Source organism: Andrena cerasifolii, chromosome 1, assembly GCF_050908995.1.
Source record: "Andrena cerasifolii isolate SP2316 chromosome 1, iyAndCera1_principal, whole genome shotgun sequence".
Classification (NCBI taxonomy): domain Eukaryota; kingdom Metazoa; phylum Arthropoda; class Insecta; order Hymenoptera; family Andrenidae; genus Andrena; species Andrena cerasifolii.
This window is the reverse complement of record NC_135118.1, coordinates 19,018,263-19,036,486: the sequence shown is the minus strand read 5'-3', so window position 1 is coordinate 19,036,486 and position 18,224 is coordinate 19,018,263. Positions and strand designations below refer to the sequence as shown.

The 18,224-nt window shown below is 39.3% G+C and overlaps 2 protein-coding genes across 3 annotated transcripts in view; one reads left to right on the top strand and one right to left on the bottom strand.

The window, feature by feature from the left end:
* Nucleotides 1–8,702, bottom strand: part of LOC143368864 (serine/threonine-protein kinase PLK1) — a 53,745-nt gene extending 45,043 nt beyond the window's left edge. For both annotated transcript variants that reach the window (XM_076812048.1, XM_076812058.1), the window contains exon 1: nucleotides 7,558–8,702. In XM_076812048.1, coding sequence (XP_076668163.1) covers nucleotides 7,558–8,352 — 795 coding nt within the window. In that variant the 5' untranslated portion in view covers nucleotides 8,353–8,702. The remainder of the gene's footprint in view (nucleotides 1–7,557) is intronic.
* Nucleotides 8,703–13,759: 5,057 nt separating this feature from the next.
* Plekhm1 (Pleckstrin homology and RUN domain containing M1) lies at nucleotides 13,760–18,024 on the top strand. The gene is made up of 3 exons (XM_076811056.1): nucleotides 13,760–15,738; nucleotides 17,129–17,764; nucleotides 17,837–18,024. Exons 1-3 carry the CDS (start codon nucleotides 14,431–14,433, stop codon nucleotides 18,002–18,004), a joined length of 2,112 nt encoding a protein of 703 aa, XP_076667171.1. The 5' UTR covers nucleotides 13,760–14,430; the 3' UTR covers nucleotides 18,005–18,024.
* Nucleotides 18,025–18,224: the final 200 nt, after the last annotated feature.

Genomic DNA, 18,224 nt, shown 5'->3' with positions numbered 1-18,224 from the left:
CACAAATGATTGTGAATAATTACTCTGGAGAGTATTAAACGTCAGGTGTCATTACACAAACTGGAGTTAATAGAATCATGTCGTAGAATAATGGAATATAAGTAGCCTAACCATGAAGTAGATCGAATTGCGATGGCATCCATCGTGTCGAATTTAGAAAATTAAAGTACACAGATAAATTGGCACCAAGGGGCGTCCTCTGTACCTAATATCAAATTTAACCGCTACGTCAGCGTTGATAAACTATTCCTGACAGTTTATGAGCAATGATAATTCACGGTTCTGAGTCACGGAAAGCTCAATGAAAGATACAGTAGAGAGCGAAGTGTATGTTTAGGAGCACGAGAGATTAGCGGGTGACGCAAAAGAGAAATAAATGTACAAGGGTGAGATTGAGTCACTACCCGTACAGAATATGCGTTTGTTCTGAAGCATAGCGAGTCTATTTACGACGACTACCAGGGAAGGAAAGCGGGGGCGGTTAATACCCCATAATACAAATCGTAAATCAAAGCTACACAGGTAACTGTCTTCGAAGCGCTCGAAACGTAGCCTGGTAGTTTTAATAATTGTATAATGAAAGGGTTGTTCTATGGGTTGGTCATTTTTTGCGAAATAAACATTACAAAATTATGGAATCCATCCTGCGTTTAACTAATTTCTTGTCGGTTCGAGGGTTGCTAGCTTTCTGCGCAAGTGGGCCCAATTTTAATGAAGTTGGTTGGCTTTAAATTCTGCGAATTAATTTTGTAGGTAATTTCGTTAATTACAGTTCGAAGTATGTCGGGTTTGATATCATTTTCATCGGGAAAACCCAAGAAACCCATTGGTGTCACTGTCGTGAAGATCCGATGAGAAATGCGGAACTTGATAGTTTTCCCTTCTTAAGGGGACCTTGCGGTCTAAAAATCGATTTTTTGTATTTCATTCTTCGAATGTTCTACCTTTTAGGAATACGTGTTTAAAAGGATTTGTTGAAATTCGTAAAATTCCTGAAGTTATAGGCATTTGAGGCGCTCGCGTAAAACTTTAAACGCGTTTTTCTCCAAACAGTGTTCTCAAAATCGGTGGGACCTGTATCTCCAAAAGTTATTATCCGATTCGACTGAAACTTTTTTTATTTTGAAGAACATACTTCTGGCTAGGGGGGAACCAGAAGAAAATACAAAAATTGAACATTTATAATTTACAAAGGCGTTGAAAGGATGAAAAGTATAGGGAAAAAGTGATTTCAAACTTCAAGTGTTGTTATTTTTTAAAAAAATGTAATTTTTGTAAATTATTCTGCCCCCTCCTAGCCAGAAGTATATTCTTCAAAATAAAAAAAGTTTCAGTCGAATCGGATAATAACTTTTGGAGATACAGGTCCTACCGATTTGGATGATTTTTTTCACGCCTCGACTTTAACGACTCCCCAGTACCGTCTGCAATGATTAAATATAAAACAAAAAATATATTTCTATAATTTAAGACATCCTTAATGCAATGCAAAAAGTTCCATTAAATTATATATAGTAGTTTTCCTTTAATTAATTCCTAAAGTTCACCTATTTATATAGGCTCTAGACCGGAACAGCCCCTTAATGATTTTAGTAGATACACTTCTCCGGAACCGAAAATAGCATTAGCTATTTGTAAATAATATAATTTGAATTTCGACCCTTAAAAATTGTTCTAATTAGAAGAGATGATTTCGGCGCACTGGTTCGGTCTATTAAATAATTAAATAAAAGCTATTTTGAAATTTTTAGAATTTTTACCAAATCCCAACGTTTCGGTCAGTGATTATGACCATTCTCAAGGAAAGTTAGATAGAAGGAAAAAATACTGCGTATGCTTTTATACAAGAAGATTTTTCTTTTAAACAATTATCACGTTCATTGCTGGGATTAATTATTTAATAGAACGAACCAGTGCGCCGAAATCATCTCTCCTAATTAGATCAGTTATTTGTATTACACACGGTTATTCTTCCAAATATTTGGATATTACGGTACTTCCACGTTTCCATTTCCGTGTATGTATGAAGCAATTACTAAAACAATATATTAACTACTTTAACACAGAGTTACTTATCCCAGTTTATAAAACCCTACGCAGCTTTCTTCAAATGAAATATCTTTCTTGCAATACGCTTCAAGCTAAATGAGAAACAATGCTCATATTACAGAAAAACGTTTAAAAGTGGTAATTAAGCAGTGGCAGTACCCCCATTAAGAGGTATAAGTGGCAATAAAATTATGTACCAGTTTTTTTTTCGAAAGCTGGTTTAATATAGATACTGCAATTAAGAAACAGTTGCATGTACGTGGTTGTATAGACTAGAAAATAACTTAATGTAATATAAAAGAAGGAAAAGTTGATATGTATATAAAATATCAAATGCAGGAGGACGTAGGTACTGTCCGAATATCAATCGGGATAAGAATCTTGGAAGAATGTTAGCAAGAATTAATCTAGTGCTCACATATACTGTGAGAAGAAATGGACACCGTACGTCCAATATAACTTTCGAACTAATTAGAGCAGGTAAGATGTAAACACAGACACTACTGACCTTAATATCAAAGTAAATAAGTTTAAATGGTAACCGACATACGAATGTTACACACTCTATGTACTGTATGTATATGTTCTGTGTTACTTAAACGAAAACTGTTATGACACAAGGCATATTTCTGTGTGTGAAATCATTACTATAATTTTCTCGCTGTTTTATAATACATATTACAGAGTCTGTGTCATCTTGTTTGCAAAGTTATATCTGTGACACAGTCTAATTCCCAGTTCTAATTTCCATTCGACAAAATACGACTGAGAAATGGTTACGTCTCTGAGATTGTGCTTCTCCTTACAGTCGCAATATAGGGTAAATGACCCAATTTACTATCGCCTTAAGCTATTTTACTTAAAATAACGAATAAATAAATTATACTATATAATCTGTAGTATAGATTATAAGTTGAATTACATAATTCTTTCTGTGTATGACTTTACAACGTTTATTTATTCGTTATTTTAAGGGGTCATGCTCAGTCAGGAGGCCGAAAAAGGGTAGTCTTTGGAAATTTTTTACTCAAAAGCTATAACACATATCTCAGAAAATCTTTTTTCCTTTTAAGGATTGCATCTAGTACCGTGCATCGTAATTTATTTATTTAAAAATATTTATCAATAACTAAGTTATTGTTCATCGCTCGAAGGTTCTCTAAAAAAAAAGGCTTCTGCGGTGACCACTTGCTGCTCGAAAGTCGATCACCTGAAATAAAAGATTCAAAAGAATTTACTTATTATATTATATTATCTAGTACTTGAACGAAGGATTTTTCGAAATATTGATTTGGAAAAAAATGGCTGATGTTTAAAGTAAAAGTTTCAATTTTTATCATAAATCCTGCCTGATTTTCGTCAATTAAAAAAAAACTAAGCGTCTGATAAAAAAAATCCTTCGTTCAAATACTAGATAATATAATATAATATAATAAGTAAATTCTTTTAAATTTTTTATTTCAGATGATCGACTTTCGAGCAGCAGTGGTCACCGCAGAAGCCTTTTTAGAGAACCTTCGAGTGATGGACAATAACTTAGTTATTGATAAGTATTTTTAAATAAAAAAATTACGATGCACGGTACTAGATGCAATCCTTAAAAGGAAAAAAGATTTTCTGAGATATGTGTTATAGCTTTTGAGTAAAAAATTTCCAAAGACCACCCCTTTTCGGCCTCCTGACTGAGCATGAGCCCTTAAGTAAAATAGCCTAAGGTGACAGTAATTGGGTCCTTTACCCTACAGCGAGTGTAGGATATATTCGTACACCGATCAATTTGAACCAAAGCTGCAAATGTTTGCGGTTTATTGTTAAATTTTTTGTAAAACAACAAGTTCGTACACAGTTTAGAAAGACTTTACATCAGAATCGAAGGAATTTTAGTGGCATTGTTTTTACTTTTTCAAACGTTCTGGCAACGGTTCATTTCATGGTGACCTAATCATTTTGCTAAAGCAGCTAATAATTTAAAGAGCTAATAATTTAATTCCCCATTTGTCGTACCGAATCTGTTTTTATTCCAAACCTAACATGGAGACAAATACGACTTCAAGGTTGTTAAAAAAAAATAAGCTAAGCATAGTCCCAGTATTTGATTACATGCATAAGACACGCGTTACGAAAAGTAGCGTGTTTCATTTTTTTCTACATGCAGTTGTCCGTAAGAAATAAATAAATGTATGTAATCAAGTTACTGGGACTATGCTTAGCTTAATTCGATTTTTTTTTACCAACTTTGAAGTCGTATTTGTCCCCATGTTAGGTTTAGAATAAGAACAGATTCGGTACGACAAATGGGGAATTAAATTATTAAATTACACAAGTCATACAAAGTTACCTTCTCCGTTTCTCTTTCCTTTGCAGTTAATTATTACTGGATGATGTTCGACCACCGATTTATGCAGTATTGGGTAACTTCTGTATGCCATCAAGTGCTGACGTCATAATTGACAAATCTTTTTATCCTGCATGGTTTCTCGTGAAATATAACAACTGTCGGTTCTGTACACTGAATGCAGCTTCCGATAAAACAGGAAGCGTATTGAGTGAAAGAGGATACGGGGCTGCTATACTTTCGCAGAAATATGTACACACAGATGGCTGACAGTTGTATGACGAGTACGTCACTCGTTTCAACGTTCCTGTCTGCGAATTATCACGAATGAGAGGGAAAAATGATGTCCTAAACACAGTTGCAAATTAATAAAAATAAACTAACCCATAAACAGTAGATATTTATAGAAGTAAGAGTAGGTAAACTAGAGCACTAAAGAGGTGAGTATGCGCATCCGCCATATTGGGTCCTCTGGAGAGAGAAAATTAGTGAGTACCCGCCTTTTTGAGTAAAATCGTCAAATTCGCTTTATAAACCAAATATAAACTTAAATGTGAGAAAATACTCTAATAATGTGTCGTGCTACCATGTATCAATATCAGCAACGCATATTTTTTTTTTATAAAGTGAATCTGACAATTCGCAAAAAGGCGGGTACTCAATAATTTTCTCTCTTCGGAGGACCCAACATGGCGGATGCGCATACTCACCTCTTTAGTGCTCTAGGTAAACATATTTCACTTGCTGAATCACTCGACGCGCGATGGTGGCTCCCTCTTCGTCGAAACATTCAATTACTAATTTTTCGAAACAACCATGATACCTACACGCAAAATTTGTTAAACAGCAATATTAATGAAATATAAATAGAGTAATGCTGCTTCTATCCACTCCTCCGTGTTCTTGGCGTGCATAAATATCAACGGCTAACGCTTATCAACATCGCAGTACAAGAATTGTTGGCTGCACTTCCGAAAGGGACCGATGGCCGATCGAGATGAAACTTGGTGGGTATTATGATAGGTGTGGAAAGACCACAAATATAAAATTTTAGCTTCGGCAATTAATGCTTTCAAAAGATACAGGGGTAATTGTGCATAAAAAGGTACACGTTACCGAGTCTTTTTAATCACTTTACCACGGTCCCCCTTCTTAACTCGGCGGGAGGAGCTATTGGGTAAAATTTACCACAGAGGCGCTGGTTGCGAAAATATGAAGACTGTTTGAATTTTTGTTACAACTTTTTAAAGAACTTTAATAAAGATATTTCATAAATTTTGTTTGATTCTTAAAACACTGTACTTTAACATAAAAATTACAAAGTTAGAAAAATATATTCCGAAGCCGTGGTGTTTTACGTTTCAATTTTGGGTATTTTTGACCCGGTAGCGATAACCTGTGTTACAATATGGGGTGCGCCTCCCGCCGGGTTAATAATATTTCTGTTGACTTATACCGACACAACGCATTCCACTTTCCAACTTGTCCCGAGTATGACACTGCGTTCCACATTAGAGCATACTCGTTTCGCGCAGGGATACACTGTTGATTGGTAGTAAACCGGCAGGGAAAGTACTGCGACCAATCGCGAAAGTGCTACGACCAATGGCGTGTGTCAGATCCATGGGAGCTGCGCAGATCGGTCGCAAATCGGTAGGAGCGTTGGTACACTCTTATATGGAACGCAGTGTAGTACTGGTTTGGGCTAGATTAATGCGGGGGGCGCGCGGGCGCATAAAGCATGGCAGCGAACCGATGTGAGTTTGGCGATGCTAAAAATGGGACTGTGGTTACAAAATTTCAAAAATAAAAAAAAAACAGGACCGGAGAGTTCCCAGGTAGGGGGCCTGCACCAATATCCAAAAAAAATTGGATATACTTCCGAATGGCCCCAGTGGCCGATCGACACGAGGCTTGAGGGGATGGGTGGGGAGGGGGTGTGGACCCTAAATCTAAAATTGTAGCTTCGGGAATTTATTAGTTTTCGAAATATTAATAAAATAGTATTGTTATTTTTTTTACAAATTATTTTTTTCAACTGTATATACGTAACCCTGACGGGGTTTCATCGTGCCCTCCCCCCAATTTGTCCTACGGACAGCTGGACGCGTTCTCCTAACCTCCGCGTGCCCCTCAGGCGCCTAAATGGCACGCATGTTTAGCTAAAATTCAATGCCAATTTTTTCGAAAACGAAGCGCGATATTAAAAAATTGTATTCTATATTTTCGTCTTATTTTGGCTTGTAGAATCACCCCCTAGAGTATTGCCTATTAATACAGTAATAGGTATCCACCCTGTATAATAGGATGGATCGCATCTCCAAGTTTCTGGTTGAAACCTCCAAACTTACATCGCTTTACGCGCCCCCCGCACTAATTTAGCCCCAACCAATACTAATATCCAAAACAAGTTGGAAAGTGGAATGCGTAATGTCGGAATAAGTCAACAGAAATATTAAAAGTTTCTTTATTAATATCGCGTAAGCTAATAAATTCCCGAAGCAACAATTTTAGATTTAGGGTCCAAACACCCTCCCCACAAATCTCGTGTCGATCAGCCACTGGGGCCATTCGGAAGTACAGCCAAAAAAATATAAAAAAGAATTAACAATAACTTTTTATTAATATTTCGCAAACTAACAAATACCCGAAGCAACAATTTTAGATTTATAGTCCACACCCCCTCCCCATCCCTCCTCCGAAACCTCATCTCGATCGGCCACCGGTCCCCTTCGGAATAATATCCGAATTGTTTACTAACTGTGAATGATGTTGCGAAATAAATATAGAAAATAAAGACTGCACTATCTACGCTTCTAACGATAAAGTTTCGTAGTTGCAGAACCTCGTCGATCCGAGCAAGCGAGTCACGACCGTGACCGTGATTTCGAAGAGCGACCAGATTTCGTCGCGCAAGGTAAAGGCGGATTCACACATATTAGTTCCGTTACGGTTCCGCGGCGTTGCCAGTGTCAGTGGTGAAGAATATCCTCTCCCTGTTTCGAAAGGGAGCAGTCCGCGCTTCTCCCCGTCAGTTATCGGCGTTGACATTGACACAAACTGACGCCGACGGCACCGAACCGTCGCGGAGCTGATACGTGTGAACGCGCCTTAACGCGAGAGGAAGCAAGGGATATATGACAGGTGTCTGTTTATTTACGAGCGCTTCTTACTTTGCCGAGGAACTGTCCTTTGTAGTAAGCATTCCCCTGAGCAGGATCGACGACGTAATCCGACTCCTGCTCGGCGGAATTGTTCCAGGAAGACGTGGACGGTCCTGCCGTGATCACGCTGGTCGTCCTTATCAGAGAAGACGCTGTGTTACCGAAGTGGCTCCCGCTGGCCGACGAAGTAACGTTACTCGCGCTGGTGCTGGTCGCGGCGGTCGCAATGTTCGCGGGATTCCCAACGTTGGTCGTCGCTGATACATCCTGAACGTTATTCTCGCATCTAGGCGAAGGTTGCCCGGGGGGCGCGTAAATGAGGGTGGAGGTGCGCGTGGTGGTGCACGTCTCCTCGTCGTTTCGATAAGTCGCGCCACCGTTCTCGTTTGGCGTGTCGACGGGGCAGCCGGGATGGGAGGAGTACGAGGACAGTTCTACGTCCAAGGGCAACGAGGACGCGCCGTGCTTTCGGCTCCTCTTGCGGATCAAGCTCTGCAGAGACGCGGAGCTCTTGGAGAAACTCTGCCGCGGCCGATTGCCGACGGGCCTGCTGCTACCAGCTGATTCGATCTTCTTTTTCGAGCACTCGGACTCGGGGCTGGTCTTGCTGGCCTCGTTGCTCTCCTCCTGGCATCGAGCGACGACCCCCGGCTCTAAGAAACGGCGGGCCGCCGTCTCGGTATGCGAGTCACCGGGCATCGTCTCCAGGAGGAAGCTCTTGCTCGTCGCGTCGTACTCGCGCGGAGGCGACGAACTCCCCACTTGCACCTCGAACGCGCACGACGGTAGCATCTCTAGTCTCATTTAAATCGCCCGACGATCTCGCTTCTAGAGCAAGATACTCGTACTTCTACGTGCGTAGGAAATCAATTATTCAGCGCACCCCCTGTAGAAGGCAAGGCTCTGCTTCCCTCCGCGGCCGCTCGTGTCTCGTTTCCCCATCGGCGGACGATCCACGCTCTACGGGATTCCGCATCCCCTCGTTACAGGCGATTTCGGCATTTAACACGGACGACGACGCCTTCCCCCCCGCCCCCCTCACGTCCATCACGCACACGTGCACTCCGAGATCGTTCGATAACGACGTCGCGGCATTAAACGCGGCCGGCGAAAGGACGATCGACTTGTCCGTCGGCAGGACCGCCGGAACGACTGTCGGAGCTGGCCGAGATCGCGGAAGAAAAGAAAAGAACGAAGCGTCCGGAAACGCGTGGACGTGCGCGGCGACGTTGCCGCTGGGACGAGACGCACGCGCTCTCTTATCACCGATCTGCCAGCGACGCTCACACCCCAATCGCTCCACCAGACGAAACGCCACTGTTCCACGCGCACCGACCGCACCAACGACCGACCCACCGACACCCTCGGTCTCTATTCTCCCCACCAACGACTCTTTTCCACCACCCTCGCCACTCGAGCCCTCAGTGCCGTCGATAAAACCTATTCACTTTGATATTTCCTCGCGTCGGGCAACCACGAATCGCGCGGATCTTTCGTCGTCCACGCGCACAGTCGCACGCACATGACAATGCGTCTCAAGCCCGCAAGATATTTCGCTCGGTAGTCACGATTAGCCAGTTTCTCGGTAACGAGAAACGTCACTAGTTACCGACCGAGCAAGGAAGCGTCTCCGGCGTCTGGCAACGTGCTAGAGGAAACTGAAGCCTGCGAAATGATTCTGAAGCAGCTGATTTTCATAGAATGGGTTCTAGGAAATTAATTGGGAAGATGTGAAGTAAGGGGACACTTTTAATAAATGTGACATCGGTGGAACGAAGTGCCTGCTTCCTTTGTCTTCATTGCCTATCTTGATGAATACAAAATAGTACGTTGAATTTTATACGCACCGCAATCGTGAGAGAGTGCATTGTTTTTAAAGTATTGTAAAGCGGAAACATCAAGTGTCGGTACGCATTGTTCTTTCACTTCCGGAAAGGACGTTATTTCATTTAAAATTTATCTGTGTTTTCATGGATGCCCAAGCTATCGAGCACATACTTTTCCTCACGCTTCTTTTTGTACTTTTTAGATAAATTAGTAGATTACTAATCGCAACAAAGTTGGTGAATATCGAACAAATCGCTGGTGTTATTTACTGAACCGAATATTATTAAAGGGATGCTTCGATAAGTACTTGGTAAGAAATAATGTTATGGTTGATTGTGAAAATCTAGTCGGCAGAATTCCTCAAACGATTCCCCGGTTAAGGAGGCAGTAATTGGAGGCACAGTCGTACGGCCCTGATTCTACTATTTGCTTCGTTGTCCTCGTGTTCAATCTGCCTGCTTCTTTCCGCTTATTCGCTTCTGTTGTACTTTCTCTTTCTTTCTTCTTCTCCCGTGCCAGGACTTTACCGCCGTCAAGCGGGGAACACGCATCGTCCCATCATGCGTATTCGGTCATTCACACAAGGTACATATACCTGTTCCAACATTTAAGATGCGCTAAGTGCACATCTAAATATAGGAACGGTATAGCAAGAAAGAACCTGGTTATAGAATCTAAAGCAACGGCTATGTATTTCATAAGCCTGCCTTCCTAAGTGTTTGACGTTTCACCAGAATTTCAGGTGCCCGCTTTAATACCAAGGGACACTAACGGGAATGACAGAACACATGGACACTCCTAATAAATTTTGCGGAACAGAGCCATGCATAATAATAAGTAGAGTAGTCAATCTCGTTATTCTGCTCTGTACACATAAACAACCGTAAGTAATATATACATGTTGAGATTCGACACGGGGAAATGATTAAATTTATTTTGACTTTTATTCGTTTTTTTTTTTGTGAGATTTTTGTACCTGTATACCTACACTTTATTACGGCTATAAATTTAATATTTGCCGGATGATAATTTTGTTTTATATTTGAACTTATATTTCAGTTTGGAAGAAATTGAAGAATGCGAGATATTGTATAATTTAGGTTTACTAATTTAAATAATGAACTATAGAGTAACGGCACCGAATACGAGACCCCATTTATGTTTGATTAAATATCGGGGAATAGAAAGGGAAGAAAGTAAAAGTTTTTGCGCCGCTATATTTGGCATTCATACACAGGTACTTAAGACGAATATTAGTTTCACAGATACTGTTATTTTATTTATTATGAAAATAGAGAAAATAAATACGAAATTAATGGTTTTAAAAAACTGCTCGTAATATGAGACCCTGTTTGAAGTTGGAAGTTAAAAGTTAAAGTTTTCATTTAAAACTAAAAAGTCACTTTTTTTTGCCCTTTTAAGACAATTTGGACATATAGGTAATGGTAGCATCAATAGCCCCACAATATTCATGGGCCTATCTGTAGCACTTGATGCATTGAACTCACTGTTCACCAACCTAGTCCTTAGAATAGAGGCACGAAGAAAATAAACATTCTGCGTCGTCGTCCAAGAAATTCGCCCGTTTTCATGCATGTGAATTTATAAAATATGACATGAGTTGTAAACACGTACAGAGAATAATTCTTAATTTATAAACAATTGCAGAATGTGCATCGATTAAATTGATAAATCGAATGCGCTATATCTAATCAGGGATTTATGAAGTGTATACCTATCAATTTTAAAAAGCAATTTCCGATACACGACACGATATTAACGCAATCATTGACAATCTTGGCTGGCATTGACACAAAATCTAATTACACGCGACTTAACTCGCACCTTTCATTCTTTACTATAAATACTTGGGAAAGACCAAAGCGGGGCTATTTAATTGCTAGATATTTGTTTAGAGACGACGATTTATTGGAAAAATATGTCTTCCATTATTATTGATATACCGAAGCAATTTGTAACGAATCGAAAGAAATTGGGCGCCATTTGGTATTCTGTTTCACACTACTTAGGGCATGCAATGGAACTGGTATTGTTTAAACTGTCTACTTTCAGTGTCACAGCAGTCGTAATAATACGCGCTTACATCATCGTAATAGAAAGTGTAACATGCCATGTTAAGGTGTAACACATACATACTAATGCAATGTACAAAGTTTATAAACGAAGGTGCTTGTTCGTTGGAAACAGTTAGCAAGTGATCTAACGGCACTGTTATTAACTAATACCTGACACCTGAACCATTAAACACGTACATAGGTATACCTATATATTCTTAAGTAAAATATTTAAGGCCACTGCAAGTTTTATAGGCAAACTTGTATAAATACGTTACAAAAACAAAAAATACTTTGATCATAAATAAGGTTTTAATTGTACTGCTGGGTGCAAGCAGGGCCTCAATGCCAACAGTTAGTTTCGACAAAAGTATCTGTAAGCATTACGAAGTTAGATATTATTTTATACACATTAAAGTTGCCGTAAAACTGTCTATATTTAAAAATCTGAATTTGAAATTCTCCTGTGTAGTTGCATTATTACAATCGGAATTATGTAGGTAATAAGTTAATCAGTGAAATTAATTTTAATTATAGCCCTCTCGGCCTCTTCTTACATAACATGGAGAAATATGAAAAAAGTTTTTTTTAACCTTATTTTAAAAAATAATTAAAACCGACTTAAAAAAAATAAAAATGCACTAAAAAGTAGAAAATAATTGAATCCCTTATTTAATCTACGACTCTCATATTTTTCAAGTCGACGTCTCATCATTTGCACTTGTAAATCTGGCGCCGACTTAAAAAATATGAGGGTCGTACCGCCATTTATTCAGTACACCTGGTAACCCTGCTCTAAACTGTATTCACACAACCTTAAAGTACCCGGCGTTGTCCGGGTAAAACTCCGATTATCACGGAGTGTCAAGGGGGTGAAATAAGGGGGAAGGGGTGGGATGCCCAGATTTCATATTAGCCTATATTTTCCGCACGGTTCTTGAGAGTAATTATGCAAAATTTGGTCCAGATCGGTTAAAAAAATCGGAATAAAAAGTATCCTATACAAAAGTATGTTATTCCTGGTCCAAGACTACGTATATACAAAATTTCAGAAAGATCCGTTGCGTAGTTGCGACGTGATTGAGTAACAAACACCTAAACACACTTTCGCATTTATTATATTAGTAGGATTAGTAGGATATTGTAGAAATGTTGGTCAAACGAATGCTAATCTGAAGCACGATATTGGCCGCCGTGTATATGCATTAGGGGCAGGATTGCCAGATCTTCGACATTCAGCCGGAGTCTCAGGTTTTGAACCGTTGTCTTCGGCCTCAGGCAGGCACAATAAAAATCTCCGGCAGAATAGAGAATATTAGTGAATTCGGCAGGTACGCACTGGCACTGCACTGGTGTAGCATGCCATACAAAAATAAAAAAAATATTAAAATCTATAACAAATTCTAATAAATGTTCATAATACTTTTATTATTATTATTACTCCCTTATAAGAAGTCATTGGGCGAATTCCACGTACGCCCAAATCGCCCGAGATTTTCATTAGGGTAGATTTCCTTATACGCGACTGGACACATCGTCAAGAATTTCAAAGTCAATTTTCTCGAAAATGAAGCGCGCAATATCAAAAAATGTTATACCTTTTTCCCGACTTATTTACTTGTTATAAGTCGAAAAGAAAGAGTAACTTCTTTTCATATCGCGCTTCATTTTCGAGAAAACCGACTTTGAAATTCTTGACGTTGCCTTCAGGGAAATCTAGCTTAATGAAAAGCACAGGCGATTTGGGCATAAGTGGAATTTGCCCATTATAATGAATTTTAGATGCCTGCTTTCTTATTGGTCCTCCCCCCCCCCGGCCGCTTGCAATCCTCAATGAAATTAAAATCTCCGGCAAAAGATCAGGCCTGATCAGGCAACCTTGATTAGAGGCGAGAATCGGATGAGCAGAATATATACGTATGTTGACATTTCGAAGTGTCAGCCTTTATTGATACAAGCCTAATTGTTGAAATTGCACAAAATCACGATGACATTTGCTCTGTGCAATGGATTCAACATTACATCGATGTCAGGTTCGTATCAATAGAGACGGGCGACACTTGAAACTGCAAAACATAGATAGATACAGATTTTGGTATAACTGTTTAATAAAACATTTTCGGGCCTACGTTTACATGACATTTTCGTCTTATTTTTTATCGCAAAACGCACGAAGAAAGTTTGTATGGGAAACTAACCAACACTTTGTATACAGCAATGCAACATATTTATCAAAGAATATAATTACTACAGTACTGCAACGATCGATGGTTCTAACATCATTGGAAGTAATTGATGTGACGAGAAGTTATAACAGTGTTTCAAGTGGCGAGCATCATTAAGAAGGTCAAATGCACCAGCTGCCGATGAATATTACATCGATACGTATATCGCAACGCGATCTATCTCTTAGTATGTGTACTAAAAGGTTGAAGAAAAGTCAACGAAGTGACAGAGATGGTGTTGATTATTGTAACGACGTAGATAGCGAACGAATGTTTTGAATGTTGAAAAGCACGTAATCATCGTTTTCGTGGGATGGATAACGGAGCTGACATTCCCGAAATTAGTTGGTAACAGGCACCGAGAATGTGAAAGATTAAGATAAACAATCGAGTGATTTTAGTGTTGTCTTTTTATGTGATGTAACCTATTTCCCGTACATTCACCAAGGAACAGAGATAACGCTGACATGCATTACAACTGGTTCGAAGTTCGCGTGCCTTTCTTATCGCATTGTGATTTGTATTCCTTCTCGCAGCACTTCCTTGTTTCGTTGTCAGTATCAGCCTAATGTTCGAATCGTGCGAACGTAATTTACGTAACATCAGCTACGTCGAATTGGTCCGATTTAAAACGATTTCACCGAGTTACCTTGCGAAGTTTAGGTAATTCATCCCCATTAGGATTTCAAAGATGCTCGAAAGAAGTGGCTGTAACGATATAACTACGTCCGCTGTGGTACACCAAATCTGTGAAAATGAATTCGTTTCTGAAGACGGTCAACTCCATGACGAGGAAGAGGAATGTATTAATCAAAGAGTCGTTGCAGAAGCAGCTAAATACCTGCGTAATGGAGATGCAAGGGGCGCCAGGTGTGGGCGAAGACGGAACAGTCGGCATTTGCGACGAAAGCATGACCCTTTGCTCCGTTTTGGAAGCCATTTTCTTACACGGCTTAAAGGACAGTCTTTTGAATCGAGTAACGGAGGTTCTAAGTGGTCCGGATTTTGATGCTATGCCACAACCAAGCTTCTGGGGCCCGTTGCTAATATTCTCTCATCGGCAAATTATAGACCAAATACAGGCCTTCAGCCAATTAACTACGGAAGTTGGATATTCCAGAGCTTGGATAAGATTAGCGTTAAACGAAGGTCTTCTAGCTAACTACTTTTGTTCTATAAGAAGAGACAATTCAGCTTTAAAGCCGTACTACAGTCCTTCTGCGTTCATTAGGGACACCGATCTGGTGGAAGTTGCACAGAGGTTGATCGAGAACTTAGATTACGTTCACTTCGAACTCGCGTGTAATAGTAGCTTGTTAAATTTCTGGTCGAACACCCCTCTATTGTTAGCAGGTATATGGTCGCCACCAATGAAATCGTGCCCTGTATTTAGCGCGGTAGATATCGCGAAAACAATAACCACGGAATTGACCGACGGTGAGAATTTCGATGAAGTTGAAACGGCTAGCTCTATTGGTAGTTTAGGTTCGTTCAACTCGTCGCAGACCGCCCTTAATAACGTGGCTGGCATTAAGGAAGACGAAGCTTTGAAAATTATATTAGCTAATACTAGACCAAGCAATATCGATGCGGAATTGATCAACGATTCTAGAAATACTCAGTCTTCGATAGAGGAGGAGGAACATGATTTGCAAGAGGGAGAGAGAGCAGGAAACCAGATCTCAAGCACTGGTAATCCGAAGCAGAACGTGGCAATTAATGCAATATCAGATATAGAAGATTCGATAATTGAAAATATCGTACAAAATCATGACGCTTCGCACGACAATGCTGCAACTGCGGTAGGGAATTCATTAATCAGAAGATTGGGATGGTCCACTTCCTTTGAGGATTGTGAGTCTTCTTTAACTTCGTCTGTAATATCTCCTGATTCTGCGACAGACGCACCTCGTACACCAGGCGAGGGACCTACGTACGATTCGATTATTCAAAGCTATCATACTGCTGGAAGTGCATCAGCATCGGACCTCCAGGAGTTTCTGAAAAAGTACCCCAAAAAGGAAACGACAAGCAATGAAAGCAAAGTTCAACCAGAGAACAAGGTATAATTTTTATTGTGCTCAAATGATTGTTTTAATTTACAGTGACCAGATATTTTCTGTTCCAATGCGGGACAAGCAAGCAAAATAAGAAAGGGTCAACAGATACGTGAGGAGATCTTTTCGGCAGTTTATTAAAGCATTTACAATATATTTAGAAATACATGCTTGTGATTATAATGTGGTACATTGAAACGAAATTAAAAATATTTATTTTTCACAAGAAAAAAAGTAGAGGAAACAGTAACTTTATGCCACTGTGAAAATGTAAAAGCTTACATGTCCAATCCGGCACACTTTGCGGGAGAAAGGGCTCAAATGCGGGACGTCTGGTCACGTTATTTTAATTAAATCTGAAATATGTAATTTCATCTAACTAGGGAACACCGCGAACCCGGACTCACCGATTGGAACGCAACTTTATGGGTTCTTAGAGTGACTCAAAACAAGAACAACGGTGTGTTTCATTTGGGCCCTATCCAGGGTTGCCAGATCAGGCCTGATATTTTGCTGGAGATTTCAATTTCGTTGAGGATTGCACTCGGGCGAGGGTGGGGATGGTGGGGGGTAGGAGTGAGAGAAAAAAGGGACCAATAAGAAAACAGATATCTAAAATTCATTATAGTAACGCCTTCTTATAAAGAATAATAATAATAATAATACAAGTATTATGAATATTCATTAGAATTTGTTACAGAGTTTAATCATTTTTATTTTTTATTTTTTATGGCATGCTACACCAGTGCAAGTGCGTGCCTGTTGAATTCGCTAATATTCTCTATTCTGCCGAAGGTTTTTTATTGTGCCTGCCTGAGGCCGGAGACAACGGTTCAAAACCTGAGACTCTGGCTGAATGCCGAAGATCTGGCAACCCTGGCCCTATCGCCCTTTAAGGGGGTGATCTAACCTCAAAGTCAAATTGGCATTTCCACTTTTTCTCGTATAACTCTCAAAGTACAACAGAAAGAAAAAAATGTTTCAAACAATAGTTTAATGGTGCAATAAACGCTATAAACTTCCGTTAACAAAATTTTGAAAAGCGTTTTTTTCGTCAGTTATATGTTTTTTTTAACTCTTTTCAAAATTTTGCTAACGGAAGTTTGCAGCGCTTATTGCACCATTAAACTTTTGTTTGAAACATTTTTTTCTGTCTGCTGTACTTTGAGAGTTATACGCGAAAAAGTGGAAGTGGCAATTTGACTTTGAGGTTAGGTTTCACCCCCTTAAAGAGCGATAGGGCCCAAATGAAACACACCTTTGTTCTTGTTTTGAATCACTCTAAAAACCTACAAAGTTGCGTTTCAATCGGTGAGTCCGGGTTCCCGGTGTTCCCTTGTAAGAAAGTAATAATTTTAATAGCGATGTTACGTGAAATGTTATAATTTATTTGTAGGTTGTAATAAACTTTGATGAACAACTGGGGAGGATTCAGAGAGAGAAAGGTCTAGATGTACAGAATTATAGCTGCTTTGAATGCGGTCACGCAATTGGTATGAGTTTTTCAAAAGCACACGTTTGCTTTTACTCGGGCAATTATTACTGTTCAAAGTGTATGTCGCCAAATGAGTATATTATCCCATCACGAGTGATTCATAATTGGGATTTAAAATGTTATCCTGTTTGCAAAAAAGCTGCAGTGTATTTGCAAGACTGTCCAATACTATTGGATCTTAAAACCTTGAACCCACGGATTTATATGGCTGTAGATACTATGGCTCAATTACAATCATTAAGAATTCAGTTAAATTTACTAAGAGCTTATTTATTTACCTGTCGCGAGCCTATAATTGAATCTTTACAAAAGAAGGTTACCCCTAGAGACTATTTATATGAACACGTTCATCAATATTCTGTCTCTGACCTTCTTGACATACCTAATGGAACGCTTGCGCAACAACTACAGAAAGTAGTAGAGTTCGCAAGAAATCATGTAATAAATTGTTGGCTTTGTAGTCAGAAGGGTTTCATATGTGAAATTTGCAATAATCCGAAAGTTATCTATCCCTTTGATATGGAATCTACATATAGAGTAAGTTGATGTTGCTTATTATAATGTTTATATAAAAATCTAGCGCAATTACTTAGTGTTAAATGATTTTAGTGCGGGGCATGTAACGCAGTGTTTCATGCTAAATGTTTGAATGCTAATAAACCATGTCCGAAATGTGAACGCAGACGCAAACGAATGGACCTTCCACTATTAGATATGGGATACACAGAATTATCAGTGGATGATGCAGCAACACTTTCAGATAACGCAAACCAATAAATGCAATTTCCGATAAATTATATATTTTTATTTTTTCAAACCATTTACAGTATTCTGCTTTTCTTTTAAGTTAAATATTTTAACTAACGCTTTTTTAATAAAAATTTATTTTTCTACAATTTAGTAATAAGTATTTCGTGTCTATGATATTACAGCATTCAATGATAACATTTAAATATATAGTTGACGGGAGAGATATGCCTCACACAAGTGATCTGTT

What these genes read in the sequence shown, in the direction of transcription:
- Plekhm1 (XM_076811056.1), top strand. Translation starts at nt 14,431, where the DNA reads ATGAATTCGTTTCTGAAGACGGTCAACTCCATGACGAGGAAGAGGAAT. An exon ending in AAGTTCAACCAGAGAACAAG is followed by an intron (nt 15,739 to 17,128) that starts GTATAATTTTTA and finishes ATTTATTTGTAG; the next exon opens with GTTGTAATAAACTTTGATGA. An exon ending in ATATGGAATCTACATATAGA is followed by an intron (nt 17,765 to 17,836) that starts GTAAGTTGATGT and finishes AAATGATTTTAG; the next exon opens with TGCGGGGCATGTAACGCAGT.